Source organism: Mesoplodon densirostris, chromosome 19, assembly GCF_025265405.1.
Source record: "Mesoplodon densirostris isolate mMesDen1 chromosome 19, mMesDen1 primary haplotype, whole genome shotgun sequence".
NCBI lineage: Eukaryota > Metazoa > Chordata > Mammalia > Artiodactyla > Ziphiidae > Mesoplodon > Mesoplodon densirostris.
Window position 1 is genome coordinate 10,508,171 of NC_082679.1, and position 17,362 is coordinate 10,525,532.

At 42.4% G+C, this 17,362-nt stretch overlaps 1 protein-coding gene across 1 annotated transcript in view; it reads left to right on the plus strand.

Moving 5' to 3' along the window:
* Positions 1-502: 502 nt before the first annotated feature.
* Positions 503-17,362, plus strand: part of CEACAM20 (CEA cell adhesion molecule 20) — a 37,318-nt gene continuing 20,458 nt past the window's right edge. The window contains 4 exon segments of the mRNA XM_060083112.1: positions 503-644; positions 9,184-9,462; positions 16,174-16,240; positions 16,242-16,518. Coding sequence (XP_059939095.1) covers positions 503-644; positions 9,184-9,462; positions 16,174-16,240; positions 16,242-16,518 — 765 coding nt within the window.

Consider the following 17,362-nt stretch of genomic DNA (forward strand, 5'->3'; position numbering starts at 1 on the left):
TACTTGCAATGCACAGGACAGTCCTACCTGATGAATGACTGTCTTGCCAAAAATGCCAGTAGCATCCTCTGACCTTACCTACTTCCCTCTCTTTTACTCAGTTCCAGGCCCACTGATCTTTCTGCTGTGCCCTCAAAACAGCAACCTTATGCTGCCTTGGGCCCTGGCACATGCTTTCCCCTCTCTAGGTGTCGAACTCCTATGAGTGAGAATCTAAGAGGGGCTGATTTTAGTGTTGAATGTGGCTAAGCATCTCCCTCCTCTCTCAGCCTTCTTTCTGAGCTCCTGCTGCAAGCAGGTGTCTGCCCAGTTGACCGTCACCTCCATCCCTCCCCGGACCATGGAAGGGAACAATATCACCCTATCTGTCCAGGGGCGCCCTTTGAATCTCATCTCCTACAACTGGTTCTGAGGAGCAACCACTTCCCAGTATACCCGGATCCTTAATTTTAAATTCACCAACCATGGCCACACTCCAGGACCAGCCCACACCAGCCAGGAGATGGGCAGTGCTGATGGTTCCCTGACCATCACTGATGTGCGAGTGTCAGATGACGGAATCTACACCCTGCAGCTCATCTCTGTGGATGGGACCAGTGGCCATTATGCTATGCTACTTGTCTCTAGTAAGGGCATTCCTGGCGGTGGGGGTGGGGGTGGGAATGCTCTCTGGTGGCACAACTGGCAATTGCAAGCATTTATTAAGTGCTTTCTGTGTACCTGATGCTATTCTATACCCTCTGGAAGTAGGAGGTCATGGGCCCCTCACTACAACTTTTAGACTAGATTATGAACAGGGAAGTTGAGGTTCGAGGATGCTTAACAACATGGCCAGTGGCACCTGTGGAGCTAGGATTTGAATCCAGTCTCTGCTTAACCCTAAAGCCCGTGTTTTTGAGTACTGCCTCAAAGTGTTATTACACATAAGTAATATAATATTACACCCTCTCCTTTATTAAGGTAACACACTCTTAACATGTTCTTTTTCTGAGGAATTATTTTGTATCATTCCCTGTACTAATACTTAATTTTACATAATTATCACATAAAATCCTTTATATACAATATATAAAGAGTCCCCACAAGTAAACAAAAGGGAAAATGCTGCAGTAGAAAAAGGAAGTGCAAGATTTGGATAATAGGTCTGTAGAGGAAGAAATATAAATGGTCAATAATGCTATGGGGCTTCCCTGGTGGCGCAGTGGTTGAGAATCCACCTGCCGATGCAGGGGACACGGGTTCATGCCCCGGTCTGGGAAGATCCCACATGCCGCAGAGCGGCTAGGCCCGTGAGCCATGGCCGCTGAGCCTGTGCGTCCGGAGCCTGTGCTCTGCAACGGGAGAGGCCACAACAGTGAGAGGCCTGCGTACCGCAAAAAAAAAAAAAAAAAAAAAAAATAATGCTATGAAACAATGCTCAATTTCACTAATAATAAAGGAAATACAAAATAAAGCAAGATACAATTCCTCACCCACAAGGCTGTTAAAATTTTTTTCCAGCTTTATTGAGGTATAATTGACATATATGACAATATGACATTGGCATTGTGAGATGATTACCACAATCAAATTAACACATCCATAACACGACACATTAACACATAGATGCCTTGTGTGTGTGTGTGGTAAAATATTTAAGATCTATTCTGTCAGCAAATTTCAAATATACAATACAATATTATTAACTATATTCCCTATGCTGCAATTCAATCCCCGGAATTTATTCATCCTAAAACTGAAAGTTTGTACCCTTTGACCAGCATCTTCCTATTTCCCCCACTTCCTCAGCCCTTGACAACGACCATGCTATTCCCTGGTTCTATGAATTTGTCTATTTTAAATTCCACGTATAAGTGAGATCATACAGTATTTGTCTTTCTGTGTCTGGCTTATTTCACTTGACATAATGTCCCCCATGTTCATCCATGTTGTCACAAATGTCAGGATTTCCTTCTTTTTTATGGCTGAATATCCCAGTGTGTGTATGTGTGTATATATATATGTATATATATATATATATATATATATACATATATATACACATATATATACATATATATATATACATACCACATTTTCTTTATCCATCCATCCCTTTCCATACCTTGGCTATTGTGAATAATGCTGCAGTGAACATGGGCACAGATTACTCTTCAAGATTGTGATTTCATTTTCTTTGGATAGATACCCAGAAGTGGGATTGCTGGATCATATGGTGGTTCTATTTTAAATTTTGGGGGGAAACTCCATACTATTTTCTATAATGGTTGAACCAATTTACATTCTCACCAACAGTGTGCAAGGGTCCCCTTTTATCCACACCCTCCCTGACACTTTTTATCTCTTTTCTTTTTGATAATAAGGACTGTTAAAAAATTTTAAGGTGTGGAAATAGACTCATAGACACAGAGGCCAAGGGGTCGGGGGAGGGAGAGGGATGGACGGGGAGTTTAGGGTTTGTAGATGCAAAATATTACATTTAGAATGTATAAACAACAAGGTCCTAGTGTGTAGCACAGGGAACTATACTCAAGATCCTGTGATAAACCATAATGGAAAAAATATTTTAAAAGAATGTCTATATGTGTATAACTGAGTCACTTTGCTGTACAGCAGAGACTGGCACACCATTGTAAATCAACTATACATCAAATAAAATTAAAAAAAAATTTAAGTGTGATGCCAATCAATGTTGTCAGGGGCGTGGGAAGTGAGCACTCCCAGGCATGGTTGATGAGGGTGTAGGGGAACTTACAAAAATTGCAAAAATGTAAAAGAATACAAAGAGTGTCCATATATCCTTCACCTAGACTCACCTATTGTTAATACTTACCCCCATTTACTCTATCATTTGTGCTGTCTGTCTCTGTCTCTGTCTCTCCCCTTCCCCAGACTCCATCTAAAAGCAAGTTACAAACATCATGACCCTTCACCCCTAAATACTTCAGTGTGTATTCCCTAAGAACAGGGATATCTCTTACATAAGCACACTTATGGACTTCATAACTGTACAGGGATGCAATACTTTAATCTAATAGCCCATCCATATTCAAACTTTGTCCATCAACACAATAAAGTCCTTTTTAGCATATTTTACCCCAACCAGTACGGGAGTACAGGACCCAGTCTACAGTCAGGTACTGCATTTTGTGTCTCCTCTCTTTGGCCTTCATTAATCTGGAAATTTTCCACTGCCTCTCTTTTTTTAAAAATTGAAGTATAGGTGATTTACAATGTTGTGTTAATTTCTGCTGTACAGCAAGGTGATTCAAAGTGTGTATATACATATTCTTTTTCATATTCTTTTCCATTATGGTTTATCACAGGATATTGCATATTATTTCCTGTGCTATACAGTAGGACCTTGTTGTTTATCCATTCTATATATAATAGTTTGCATCTGCTAACCCTAAACTCCCAATCCATCCCTCCTCCACCCCCCTCTCCCTTGGCAACCACAGTCTGTTCTCTATGTCTGTGAGTCTGTTTCTTTTTCATACATAAGTTCATTTGTGTCATATTTTAGCTTCTATGTATAAGTGATATCATATGGTATTTATCTTTCTCTTTCTGACTTACTTCATTTAGTATGATAATCTCTAGTTCCATCCATATTGCTGCAAATAGCGTTATTCTTTTTTATGGCTGAGTAATATTCCATTGTATATATATACTACATCTCCTTTATCCATTCATCTGTCGATGGACTTTTAGGTTGTTTCCATGTCTTGATTATTGTGAATAGTGCTGCTTTGAGCATAGGGGTGCATGTATCTTTTTGAATTATAGTTTTGTCTGGATATATGCCCAGGAGTGGGATTGCTGGATCATATGGTAATTCTATTTTTAGTTTTTTGAGGAACCTTCATACTGTTTTCCATAGTGGTTGCACCAACTTACATTTCCACACATCATTATCAGAAGAGTGACAGTGCCCTAGTTCCTCAGGGAGAGAACAACTAGAAGCTAGAGGGTTCCCTTTTCTCCACACCTCTCCAGCATTTATTATTTGTGGACTTCTTAATGATGGTCATTGTGGCTGGTGTGAGGTGGTACCTCATTGTAGTTTTGATTTGCATTTCTCTAATAATTAGCGATGTTGAGCATCTTTTCATGTGCCTGTTGGCCATCTGTATGTCTTCTTTGGAGAAACTTCTATTTAGGTCTTCTGCCCCACAGCCTCTCTTCATCTTTAATTGAATTTTTGAAGAACATTCCTCCCCCTTTATAAAATAGAAAATTTCTCATTTTGTGTGTGTCCAGCGTTTCCTCGTGATTAGACTGCAGCAGAGCATTCTTGATCTTGAATACTGCATGAGGGATGCTGTGCTCTTCTCAGGGCATGTCCGTCTGTCCATCATTGTTGATGTAATTTTGATCACCCAGTCAAGGTTTTGCCCACTTACACCACTGCATGAATACTGTTTTCTTTTTCCTCCCTTGCCACAAAAAAGCATTCTGTGGAAAGATACTTTAAGACCATATCCTATCCGTAATCAAAATTCCCTCCGGGATTTATCATCCACTGATGATTCTTGCTTTGGAGGTGTTTACTAAGAGGATTGCAAAGGTGGTTTTCTAAGTCCAGCACTCTTTCCACATTGACCAGTCAGCACTTGGAATTCTTCTGTAAGCAAGAGCCCTCTCCCCCTCTTTCCTATCTATCGTCTATCATCTCTCTCTCTCTCTCCATATCTAACATCTACCTACGTTCCTACCTTCTTATCTATCGGTGTGTCTACCTACCTGTGTATCATCAATCTAAATCTATCTGTCCATCTATCTTATCTATCTGTCTCCATCCTATCTATCTGTCCATCCTATCTATCTATCCATCTATCATCTATCTATCTATCTACCTATCTATCCATCCTGTCTATCTATCTCCATCCTATCTATCTATGCATCCTATCTATGTATCTATCATCTATCTATGTAGCTATGTATTTATCCACCTATCTATGTATGTATCTATGTATCTATCTATCTACCTATCTATCCATCCTATCTATCTATCTATCTACATATCTATCTATGTATGTATCTATCCATTCTATCTTATCTATCCATCTATCTTTATCCATCCATCCATCTAATCTCTCTCTCTATTGCTATCATCTCTATCATCAGTATGGACTCATGAATTTCTATTTTTTAATAGTTTATAACTTATCACTGTATTTAATATTTTGGTGCTTAAAATATTCTAGATTTGGCCAGTAGGAGCCTCTTTAATATTTCTTGTGTCATCCCCGCCCCCCAGTTTTAGCACCTCTTTTGTTTCTGACATAAGATATTTCAGGCTCATGTCCATATCCTGCTTCAGTCCTGGATCAGCCATTTTGCGGGGAGGAGCCCTGGTTCCTTTTAGTGGAGAATGGCATCAGGGTGTACTCATTACTACTGGGATGTCTTTCTTTCTAGGACATTTCGGAGAACAGAGCTAGGAAATATATGCATGTACACACACATACATACACATATACACACCTATACACATACATTATATACAAGTGCACTTATGCATACATATACACAAAATTATGCATATTTTCAAAATCATGAGTTTACAACAATACCTCAAATTCCAGGTTCCTTCTTACCTTCCCCCATCCCATATTTGTATGTTTCTTCTTCCACAGTGAGAACGCTGGCTCCCAACAATATTAACACATTTTCTTATTTGTTCAATATAATAATTTTCTTATTATAATACATCTAAAATATTTTTGAATTGCTTCACCTATACCACTACAAAAAAGTCCTACTAAAAAGATTTCTGAATTTATTTGCAGTTCTGCCAAAAAGTGTGTGTATATAGACAAATAATATATTCACAAATTACTTGGGTTGTCTCTCCCCCCACTCCTCCCTTTCTTTCTCCTCAGTATGATTTTGATATTCATTTGAAATACAACTAAGTTTATTTGCTTTAGTTTTCTTTTCAGTTTTATTTCTCCCTTTTCCAATTCTTATTGATTTAATATCTTGAATATGTAGAATAGTAACATGATTCCAGAAATCAACACTACACATAAAGATGTACCCAAAGAACTGTCCCTCCCTCCCAAACCTTTTCCACCTTTATGGGTAACCAACTTCATTGTCTTCTGGTTTATCTTTCCTATATATATTTTTTTGTAAAAATAAGCAGATATGTGTATGTTTCTTTTTGTCTCATTTTTCTTAAACAGCATATAGTATACTATAAATGTTCTTTGTATTTTGCTTTTTTTCACTTTACAGAATTTCTGGGAAATCACCCCATGTCAGTTCATAGAGCTCTTCCTCATTTTTTTAATAGCTGCATAGTACTCCCTTGTGTAGAGGTACCATAATTTATTCAACAGCTATCCTATGCTTGGGCATTTAGGTAGTTTCCAACATTTTGCAATGATAAACAATGTTGTAACAAATAACCTTCTGCACATGTGTTTTCACATTATTGGAAGTGTTTCTTCAGGCTAATCTCCTAGGAGTAGGATTGCTGGTTTGAAAAGTTAATGCAAAATAGCAAGCATTAGTGAGGATGTGGAGAAAAGGAGCCCTTGTGCACTGTTGGTGGGAATGTGAATTGGTGTAGCCGCTATGGAAAATAATATGGAGGTGCCTAAAAAAATTAAAAATAGCACTACCATATGATCCAGTAATTCCACTTCTGGGTATTTATCCAAGGAAAACAAAACACTAATTCAAAAAGATATATGCACCCCAGTGTTCATTGCAGCATTATTTACAATAGCCGAGATATGGAAACAACCTGTGTCCGTCGATGGATGAATGAATAAAGAAAATGTGATATATATGGAATATTATTCAGCCATAAAAAAGAAGGAAATCTTGCCATTTGTGACAATGTGGATAGACCTTGAGGGCATTATGCTAAGTGAAATAAATCAGACAGAGAAAGACAAATACCATATGATCTCATCTATATCTAGAATCTGTTGTGGTCCGAGCGCGGGTTGGAAAAGAATTTCCAAACACGAAGTATTTTAGAAAAGAGTGAGCTTATTGAGAACGAAGAGCAGAGTTAGTGAGGGGCGCTGCAAATACAGCGGGCCCACTTCCTGATAGACCAGGGAGAGCCAACCCCCTTTGTGGGCTAGAAGCCAACTTTTTTTTTTTTTTTTTTTTTTTTTTTTTAGCGGTACGCAGGCCTCTCACTGCTGTGGCCTCTCCCGTTGCAGAGCACAGGCTCCGGACACGCAGGCTCAGCGGCCATGGCTCATGGGCCCAGCCGCTCCGCGGCATGTGGGATCTTCCCGGACCGGGGCACGAACCCGTGTCCCCTGCATCGGCAGGCAGACTCTCAACCACTGTGCCACCAGGGAAGCCCTAGAAGCCAACTTTTACAGCCTTAAGACAAAGACAGTTCCTGCTGGCAGGGTGGCATTAGATGATTGGTCAGGATGCTACAGGGTTGCTACATGGTGAATATTTTACCTACTGTGGAGTCGGGGGCTGTCCCGTTTAGATTAGGAGAGCCCATGGCAACGGTTGCTATGGGGGCTTGGTTAATTCCGGAGTTTTGGTCCTGTGTCCTTGATGTAGGGCTCCACAGAATCTAAAAAAATTTTTTTCAAGCTGAGCTACAGATATAGAAAACAGATTGGTGGTTGCCAGACGTGAGGGGTGGGGTGGGCGAAATGAGTGAAGGTGGTCAAAAGGTACAAACTTCCAACCGAAAATAAATAAGTCATGGGGATGTAATGTACAGCATGGTGACTATAGTTAATAATGCTGCATTGCATATTTGAAAGTTGCTAAGAAAGTAGATTTTAAAAGTTCTCATCACAAGAAAAAAAAAGTTTTGGAACTGTTGTGGTGATCATTTCACAATATATGCAAATATCGATCCTTATGATATTGAGTTCTTCCATATTCTTGCTGATTTTTCTGTCTAGGTGTCCTGTCAGTTGTTGGGAGTGGTGCTGAAATATCAAATTATAATTGTGGATTTATCTACTTCTCACTTCAATTCTATGAACTTTTTCTTCACATATTTTGCGGCTCTGCTGTTTAGTGTGTACACAGTTACAGTTGCCATGTCTTCTTGGTGGATCAACTCTTTTATTATTTTGTAATGTCCCTCTCTGTCCCTGGTAATTTTCTTAACTCTGAAGTCAACTTTATTTGATATTAATATAGCCAATCTTCCTTTCTTTTTTTCCCCCTTGTGATGAGAGCTCTTAGGATTTACTCTCTTTACTACTTTCATGTGTAACATACAACAGTGTTAATTATGTTTATCATGTTGTACATTACATCCTTAGTACTTATTTATTTTACCATTGGAAGTTTGTACCTTACTCCTGCTTTCTTATGAATAACAATTGCATGTTATATCTTTTCCCATCTTTTTATTTTCAGAAGGATTATATTTGATTATATTTGAAATGAGTTTCTTATAGATATTATAGAAGTGGCTCATTTTAAAAAATACAGTCCTCATTGGAAATGGACTCTTTTTAGTTTTCCCTTTTACAAACAATGCTGCCCAGGATATCTTTATAGCTAATTCTTTGTACAAGTTTTCATTTCAAAAGTGGAACCGGGTTTCCCTGGTGGCGCAGTGGTTGAGAGTCTGCCTGCCGATGCAGGGGACGTGGGTTCGTGCCCCAGTCCGGGAAGATCCCACATGCCGCAGAGTGGCTGGGTCTGTGAGCCATAGCCGCTGAGCCTGCGCGTCCGGAGCCTGTGCTCCGCAACGGGAGAAGCCACAACAGTGAGAGGCCCGCGTACTGCAAAAAAAAAAAAGTGGAACCACTAGGTCAAAAGGTATATATGTTTTAAAGTTTTTGATCTGTATTGCCAGAGAGAGGTTTTTACTCATTTATAATCTAAGTGTTAGGAGTTTTCACCTCCAAAGCAGGTCCTCAGGGTGACCCACAACACCTGAAATTAGATGCAAATACATGTGCGCGTGTTTTCTGGGGAGAGGATTGGGATCCTCACACATTTAAGAGCCACTGCAGTGGAGTGGGTGAGTCCTTGTCATGTGTCTATGAGTGTGTGTGTGCTTCCATTAGAGGCTGGCACCAGGCATGTTTATCTTGGGACCGGCAAAGCCAGCAGTGGGGTGTTTCCAAGGCCCCAGGGTATTTTCTGCTCCTGATAATTCCTGGAGCTTCAGATCCCCTCCTGACTTGTCACCCTCTGTTCCTCTTTTCTCCTCCCCAGAGAACCTGCAGCAGCCCTGGATGGCAGCCCAGAACCTGGCTCCAGTGGAGCACGTGGACTCCTTGAATTTGACGTGCGTTTCCCCAAACAGTGATGTGACAGTCTGGTGGTTTCAAAATCTCGAGGTGATTCGGGAAGGAGATGGACCAGCAATCCCCAGGGATGGCAGGGCCCTCACCATCTCCACAGTCACACGAAATAACCCTGGCACCCAGCACTGCGGGGCCAGGAACCACCTGGGATCCAGGCTCAGTGAAGCCCTCATGGTTGACGTGGCCTGTGAGTCTGGGTTTCCCTGCCCCATAACAGACCCACCTCTGACCCACACAGTACCTCCCGCTCAACCATCCACTGGTTCATCCACTGTTTATAGCTTAGAGCAGGGGCTCTACAGACTGCCTGGGTTCAAATCCTGACTCTGCTATTTCTCAGCTGGGTGACTTTGGGTAAGTTACTTCACCTTTCTGTGTGCCTCAGTTCCCTCATCTGCAAAGTGGGACTCACAATAGTATCTATCTCTTTGGGTCATTGTGAGGATTAAATGAGTTAGTTCATATTAAGAACGTAGAACAATGCCTGGCACCTAAGTGCTCATGAGGTGCTTATTATTAACATTCTACAAGTTCATTAATCATTTATGTATTTAACAGGTGTTTATCGAGCCTTTACCATGTACCCATTTAGGGACTTTCAGACTAGCCCTATCTCAAGTCCAAAGTCGGGTGGAGGTCACAGGACTCCAATCTCCCAGAAATTCCAGACCCCAAAGCATAAATATTTGCAGAACTGGGGCTTCCCTGGTGGCGCAGTGGTTGAGAGTCCGTCTGCCGATGCAGGGGACACGGGTTCCTGCCCTGGTCCGGGAAGATCCCACATGTCGCGGAGCAGCTAGGCCTGTGAGCCATGGCCGCTGAGCCTGCACGTCCGGAGCCTGTGCTCCACAACGGGAGAGGCCATAACAGTGAAAGGCCCGTGTACCGTTAAAAAAATATATATATATATATATATTTGCAGAACTGAAAGAATTTTCAGAGAGCCTTCATTTTACAAACAAGGAAACCAAGGATAAGAAAGGAGTTAATAACAACAAAAAGAAAAAAGAAAAAAGAAAGGGGAGGATCTTGCCCAGTATCTCATAGTGTCAGGAGTATTGGCTATATTGGCTATATCAGCCATCTGATCTTGGACTTCCAGCCTCCAGAACTGTGAGATATAAATTTCTGTTGTTTATAAGCCACCCAGTGTGTGTTTTGTTATAACAGCACAAATGGACTAAGGTATGAAGCCAGGGTTGAGGGTTATTAGTTAAAGGTGAAATCTCCAAAATTAAAAAAAGAAAAAGAAACCAAGAGAGAAATCATTCCTTGCCCAGGACTTTGTTAATAGAGTTTTGTTTGTTTGTTTTGTTTTTGTTTTTAGGATTCTTTTCTTGGCTGTTCCACTTATCGATATATTCAGCAAGATTTCTCTAACCCATGTTATACAAAATAAGTTTTTACATTCTTAATCCAACAAAGTGACTTGTAATTGGTAGGGGCTGCTTTTTAAAAATATCACATGCCGGGCTTCCCTGGTGGCGCAGTGGTTGAGAGTCCGCCTGCCGATGCAGGGGACACGGGTTTGTGCCCCGGTCCGGGAAGATCCCACATGCCGTGGAGCGGCTAGGCCTGTGAGCCATGGCCACTGAGCCTGCGCGTCCGGAGCCTGTGCTCCGCAACGGGAGAGGCCACAGCAGTGAGAGGCCCGCATACCGCAAAAAAAAAAAAAAAAAATCACATGCCACCTTTTCATATTTTGAGTAAATTGCACATTATTTGTAGAAAATGTAAAGTAGACAGCGGAGCTTCCCAGAGACAACCACATAGCTCCTATAATCCCCCTATTTTCACATCTACATTCAAATATATGTAGTTTTAAACAAAAATAGTATCATACTCTACTTACCATTTTAATTTGTTTTTAAAGTTTAATCTTCTAATCTTCAAAATCCATCTATGTTAATTAATATAGAGCCACATTACATCCTACATTTGGACTCTTTCTTTTTTTTATTTTATTTTTGCCCGCACTGTGCAGCTTGTGGGATCTTAGTTCCCCAACCAGGGATTGAACCCGGGTCCTCAGCAGTGAAAGCTTGGAGTCCTAACCACTGGACCACCAGGGAATTCCCTGGACTGTTTCTTTATTGAACACATACTATATATTCAGTGCAAAAAAAAGTAGACAATGGAGATACTTTTTTAAAGGAAATGAAAATGGAGGAAAACCCTACTATTCCAGAGGTGACCACTGCTCATACTTTGGTATATCATCTGACAGATTCTTTCCCTGTTCCTATTCCTATAAATTAATAAAGACACGTGCATTTTCTGCTACAAAAGGAGAGTGTACTATGCATACTGTTTTGCAACCAGCTTTTTTAGTTTAACAAAATTTCATGAATGCTGCTTTAGAACAATACATATTGATGTGCAGTGCAGCTTTTATATACTATGTATTTCCTTAATGGGTACGGGGCAACCAGCTCGGGCAGCACCCAGCCATAGACCAGATAGGCCACCCTTGTGGGATTTGTCTGGTCTTTCTTTTCCCATTTGTGTGACAAAATCATCTAACTTCAGAGTCTGAAAGGGCCATTCCAGCCCTAAGATTCAAGGCTGCTCTGCTTGACCTCCAATTTCATGTTTATTCCGTGTTTTTAAATTTCCAGAAATGTTTCATCTCTGAGACAGCACTCTCTGATCTCTTAAAAATATATAAAATCAAGAAGGCATCACATCCGGTTATCTGTCCTCCACCTTCTTTCTGGGGTGAGGTTGACCATTGTACCACACGAGAAGACCAGAATTTACCAGGTGCAGATTTTTAAAAAATGTTGGTATGAGAGTCATTTGGGGATAAATAATTTTTTTCTCACTTATTGCACTTTCACCTTCTGAGATCCTTCATTTATTTGTATGTCGTGGTTGTGACTTAGGAGTGTCAAAGAATGTCATTTCACAACGCATCTCAGCATCCGTGTGGTTCAGCGAAGACACAAAGGATGCATCTCAGCTGTGTGGAAAGTCACCCTGGGTGTGATGTCGATCACGGATGAAAGAAAGGTGCATCTCTGAGCCTCAGTTTCCTCATTAACGAAAAGGCGATTTTAATAGCCCTGATCTCTTAGGGTTGTTATGAGGGTCAAGCAAGGTCACACGTATAAAGTATTTAGTACAAAGTATGTACTCGATATATGAAAGGTCTTCTTATTGCTTGCTCAGTTTTATCACCTGTAAAATGGGGTTAAAACCCATCCCTCCTGAAGTATAGGTGTGAGGATTAAATCAGATTATATCTGTAAAGCACTTAGCACTGAGCCTGGGGTGTATTTGGTATTCCAGAAGTGTTTATTTATTAAGTAAGTATATAGAAGGGATGATCAATGGATGGATTGGTGGGTGAATAAATAAATGAATGAATGAATAGATGTGTTCCTGTACTAGGTCATATGGACCCCCACTTGGGCTCTAACCAGGCTGAGACCCCCGCCTCAGTGGGGAAGATTCTTTTTCCATTTGGGCTTGCACAGCCAAAAAAGGAAACCGAAGCTGAGATTGAAGCAGCACAAGCTTTATCCAACAGCCAGAGACTGGAGAAGCCAGAACTTAGTTCACAAATCAACTTCTTAACCTTAATGGTGAGAGGGATTTGCCTTTTTTTTAAATGAATTTTATTTTATTTTTTTAAACATCTTTATTGGAGTATAATTGCTTTACAATGTTGTGTTTCTGTTGTATAACAAAGTGAATCAGCTATATGTATACATATATCCCCATATCCCCTCCCTCTTGGGAGGGTGGGAGGGATTTGCTTTTAAGGAGTAAGGACAGTGCTGGGAGGAGTGAGACTAATGATGGGGAGGCATAGGCAGTAGTTTTCTGGGAAAGAGGCAGGGCTCTCCTGGAACGGGGGTGTTACCCCTTTACTGTCCCTTTTTGATCTATGCCTTCTGGTCATGGCTGTTGGGGTAGGTGTGTCATTTAGTTTGCTAATGTAGTAAATTCAGCATAGAATGAGACTCGGGTCTGTTGGAGGTCAGACTCCTCACCATCTTACTTTCATCCGGTTCTGTGTTTTTGTTTTTGTTTTTTTAAATTTTTATCAGAGTATAGTTGCTTTACAATGTTGTGTTAGTTTCTGCCGTACAGCAAAGTGAACCAGTTATACGTATGCATATATCCACTCATTTTTAGATTTCCTTCCCATTTAGGTCACCACAGAGCCTTGAGTAGAGTTCCCTGTGCTATAAGTAGGTTCTCATTAGTTATCTGTTTTATACATAGTAGTGTATATATGTCAATCTCAATCTCCCACTTCATCCCAACCCCTCCCCCCTTGGTAACCATAAGTTTGTCCTCTACATCTGTGACTTTATTTCTGCTTTGCAAATAATAACATCGCTTAGATGAATTTATTTGGTTCTATCTGGTTTTTGGTTTTCTCTTCCTATAGCTTCCTTTCTTTGTGTCCAGACCCAGTGACTTAAAGCTATTATGTTAGTTCCTGTTCAAGGGAGGGGTAGGTGGGTTTTGGGCAAGGGTCTGGTGGCAATTCTGGCAACAGATGGATAGGAGCATGTGTGGGCGGCCGAGCAGGTAGATGGATGGTGGTGCTGGGCAGAGGCTGAACTAGATGTCCAGGGTTTTGTTCTACTCTTCCAGAAGAATTTGGCTGAGGAGTACAAAGGAAAAACACCTAGAGGCTGAGCCATAGAGAGAAACAAAGAAGCAGTTAATTAAGAAGCGAAAGCACGCACTGAGAGAAGAATGTGGGCGTCCTCCCCTGTGAGGAACACCCAAGGGGCTTTCTGACCCCCCTTTTTATTTTATTTTAGTTCCTTGAATGGGTGGAGGTGTTTTCAGTTAGGGGTGGGATATTCATTGTTGGGAGGATGGGGTGGGATATTGATGGCACCTGGTTACACCAGCTTCCACTATTGCGGGTCTGGCTCCTGAAGCCACTGCACGGGAGCTCTAAGAGCCATTCTCCCTTAAGTTTTTCCTGACTAGTCAAGCTCCGCACGTGGAAGGTTGTAGGGTGGTCATTTGCAGCCCGTGCATTTTTATTGCGCATGCTCGGCCATGCTCTGCAGGTTTTTATGGTCATGGTTCCCTGTTCAGGTGTCACAAAGTTTAATCCAAGTCTAATTTATGTTCTTGTTGCTGACGCCATCCCCTCCATGCTTCATGATCCCGTTCAGTGCAAAACAAGGAGGTGCTTTTGGTTTTTTTGTCTAATGCCTATACATGAGGAGACTGTCCTTGGGCCCAGTCTGTTGCCAAAACCTGGCCTCTGTTCACTGGTGCCGAATAGAAATGCGGAGACAAGAGTTTTGGGTGAAGTAGAAAAGAGTAGCTGTATTGCTTTGCCAGGCAAAGGGGGCCACAGTGGGCTAATGCCCTCAAAACTGTGTGTCCCACCCTGGAGGAGGTAGTGTTGCAGCAAAAATAGACATGCAGTTTTGCCTCCCCTGAGAACAAGGAAAATAAAGGGAACGGTGAACAGGCTAGAGAAGAAACATAACCGGGCCTGAAAGAGTTCATCACTCCTAGTTTTTTGTTGTTTTTTTAAACTGTTACTAATGTGTAGCGTCTGCAACTAGATTTGTAATTCACAAAGCTAACCTATTACTCTTTAACACTATGTGAATTACATCCTGCACTCCCTTGTAGCAAATCACCCCTTGTAGCATTTGCATTTCAGAAAAAAGGTCGCAGACCTATAACACTGAGACAAACGGACCCAGTTACCGGGCTGCCTGACGCCAGCTGTGACTGTTTTGAAATAATGCAAGAAGAAGAAGAATGCAAGACCTTCACTACTTTGATCCTTATCATACACCCCTGACTTCGAGCCCCGCATATAAAATCTTCTCCGATTCCCAGAGTGGCGGGGCGGGGGCACAGTTCTTGAGGCGCTAGCCTGCCGTGTCTTCCCTTCTGCCTGGCAGAAAAATAAAGCCATCTCTTTCTTCCTCCAAAATCTCTGTCTCCGTATTTCTATTCGGCATCAGTGCACAGAGAAGCCGAGATTTCGGCAACAGTCGTGAGGAGTTTTCTAGTGTTCAAGGAGCAGGGCATGATCAGCTCGTGGACAATTCTCCGATTGGTTGGCATCAAGGTGAAGTTTCAAGCATCATCAACCTTCTGGTTTCAACCAGTCTGGGGTCTACGTGCTTGCGGCCGGCAGTTTTCATCTGGTGGAGTCTGCTTCCTGTAACAACAAAGTAGGAATGTGTGTCAGGCCTTTATCTCTTTCAGGGAACTGGGAGTTTGGTGATTCTGCAGTGTGGCTTGTTGAGAGTCTAATTTGTTACCAGTTCCCCAGTCAACAGCTATTCTTTGTTTCTACATCCTCACATTTCTCAATCATTACTTTCTTTTTTTTTTTTTTTTTTTTTTTAGCTGCGTTGGGTCTTCGTTGATGGGGCTTTCTCTAGTTGTGGCGAGTGGGGGCTACTCTTCGTTGTGGTTCGCGGGCTTCTCATTGCGGTGGCTTCTCGTTGCGAAACACGGGCTCTAGGCGCGTGGGCTTCAGTAGTTGAGGCTCATGGGCTCAGTAGTTGCGGCACGTGCTCTAGAGCGCAGGCTTCGTAGCTGTTGCACGTGGGCTTAGTTGCTCCACGGCATGTGGGATCTTCCCTGACCAGGGATCGAACTTGTGTCCCCTGAATTGGCAGGCGGATTCTTAACCCCTGCGCCACCAGGGAAGTCCCTCCAATCATTAACTCTTGAGTCAGGCTTTTACTTCAAAGGACAAGGACACAGGGGCTTGTACATGGTTTCAAGCTGTATCTTTTTTGCCTCAGTGGGACAGTGGATTTATGGGTAGGATGGAAGGGAGGGAGGGAGGGAGGGAGGAAGGAAGGGTGAACCACTGGGTGGATAGATGTATGAATGGCTGAGCTGGTGGGTAAACAGATGAACTTATGGACAGATGTATGGACAGGTGATTGGGTGGACAGGTTAGCCTATGCTCTGTCAGGACTCAACATTTCTACCTCTTCCTAATTTTCCTGCAGAGACACTTCCCCAGCCCAGTGTCACAGCCAATAACTTAGCCCCAGTGGAGGATGTGGAATCCATCAGCCTGCACTGCTTCCCCCCAGGGAGCACTGTGGCCCTCCAGTGGTAAGTCAGTGGCCAGAATCTCTTCACTGGAGGCTGCAGGGAGCTGTCCTCAGACCATAGGACACTGACTCTGCAAAACATCACGAGGAACAACATGGGGCTCTACCCGTGTGAGAGCTGGAACCGAGCCACCAGCGGCGTCGGCAACCCCATTCTCGTCAAGGTCAGTTGTGCGTTGAGGGCCTTGCTAAGGGATGGGTGGGGATGCCACAGAGGCGTGGCTGAGGAGTGAAGCAGGGGCTGAAGCCCAGCTGGTTCTGTTGGCCAAGTTGGTGGTGTGTGCCCTAAGGCAGGGGACTTGTATTATTGGCATAAAGACCTCATATTGGTTGGGGGTCCTGTTTAAGTCTCTCCAGGCCAGAGGTACCCCATCCCATTATGAGACATGTTACCGACTTCCCAGCAGTGGATCCAGCTGGGCATTTAGGAAAGCTTGCAAACCCCATGTGCAGGACGTGAAACCCTAGCTCCATCAGCAATATACAAACTCCACTGGGTGGGAGATTAGCTCACGGATCTCTTTTCAGCACCCAAGGAGGTCCTCAGTAAATATGTGTTCAATGTATGAATTAATGAGCGTGTGGCCTTGGGGAAGTGGTTTTTGTACTCGGAGCTTCAGTTTCCCTATTGTTAAAATGGGAATGATAAAACCTACGCTATAGGATTTGGTGGAGAGTCGAATGAATGCAAACATTTACAGTACCTGAAAATGTATCTGGCACATTGTAGGAGCATGGTAAATGATAGCTGTTGTCATTGCTAATTAACGCATGATGTTTGATTGACTCTTAATTATTCAATAAATTGAAAATATTTAGAGGCTGACTGTGCACCAAAGCACTGCGTTAGATCTGGAGTGTGCAACAGAAAACAAAGCAGATTCCTGGTCCTGTCCTCCTGGGGTTTCTAGTCCAGTGGAGGAGACAGACCTGTCCCAAGACAGTGGCAGCCCAGAGTGGGCAGGGCTGATACGGGGGAATCTAGGAGGCTGGAGGAAACCCAGCAGG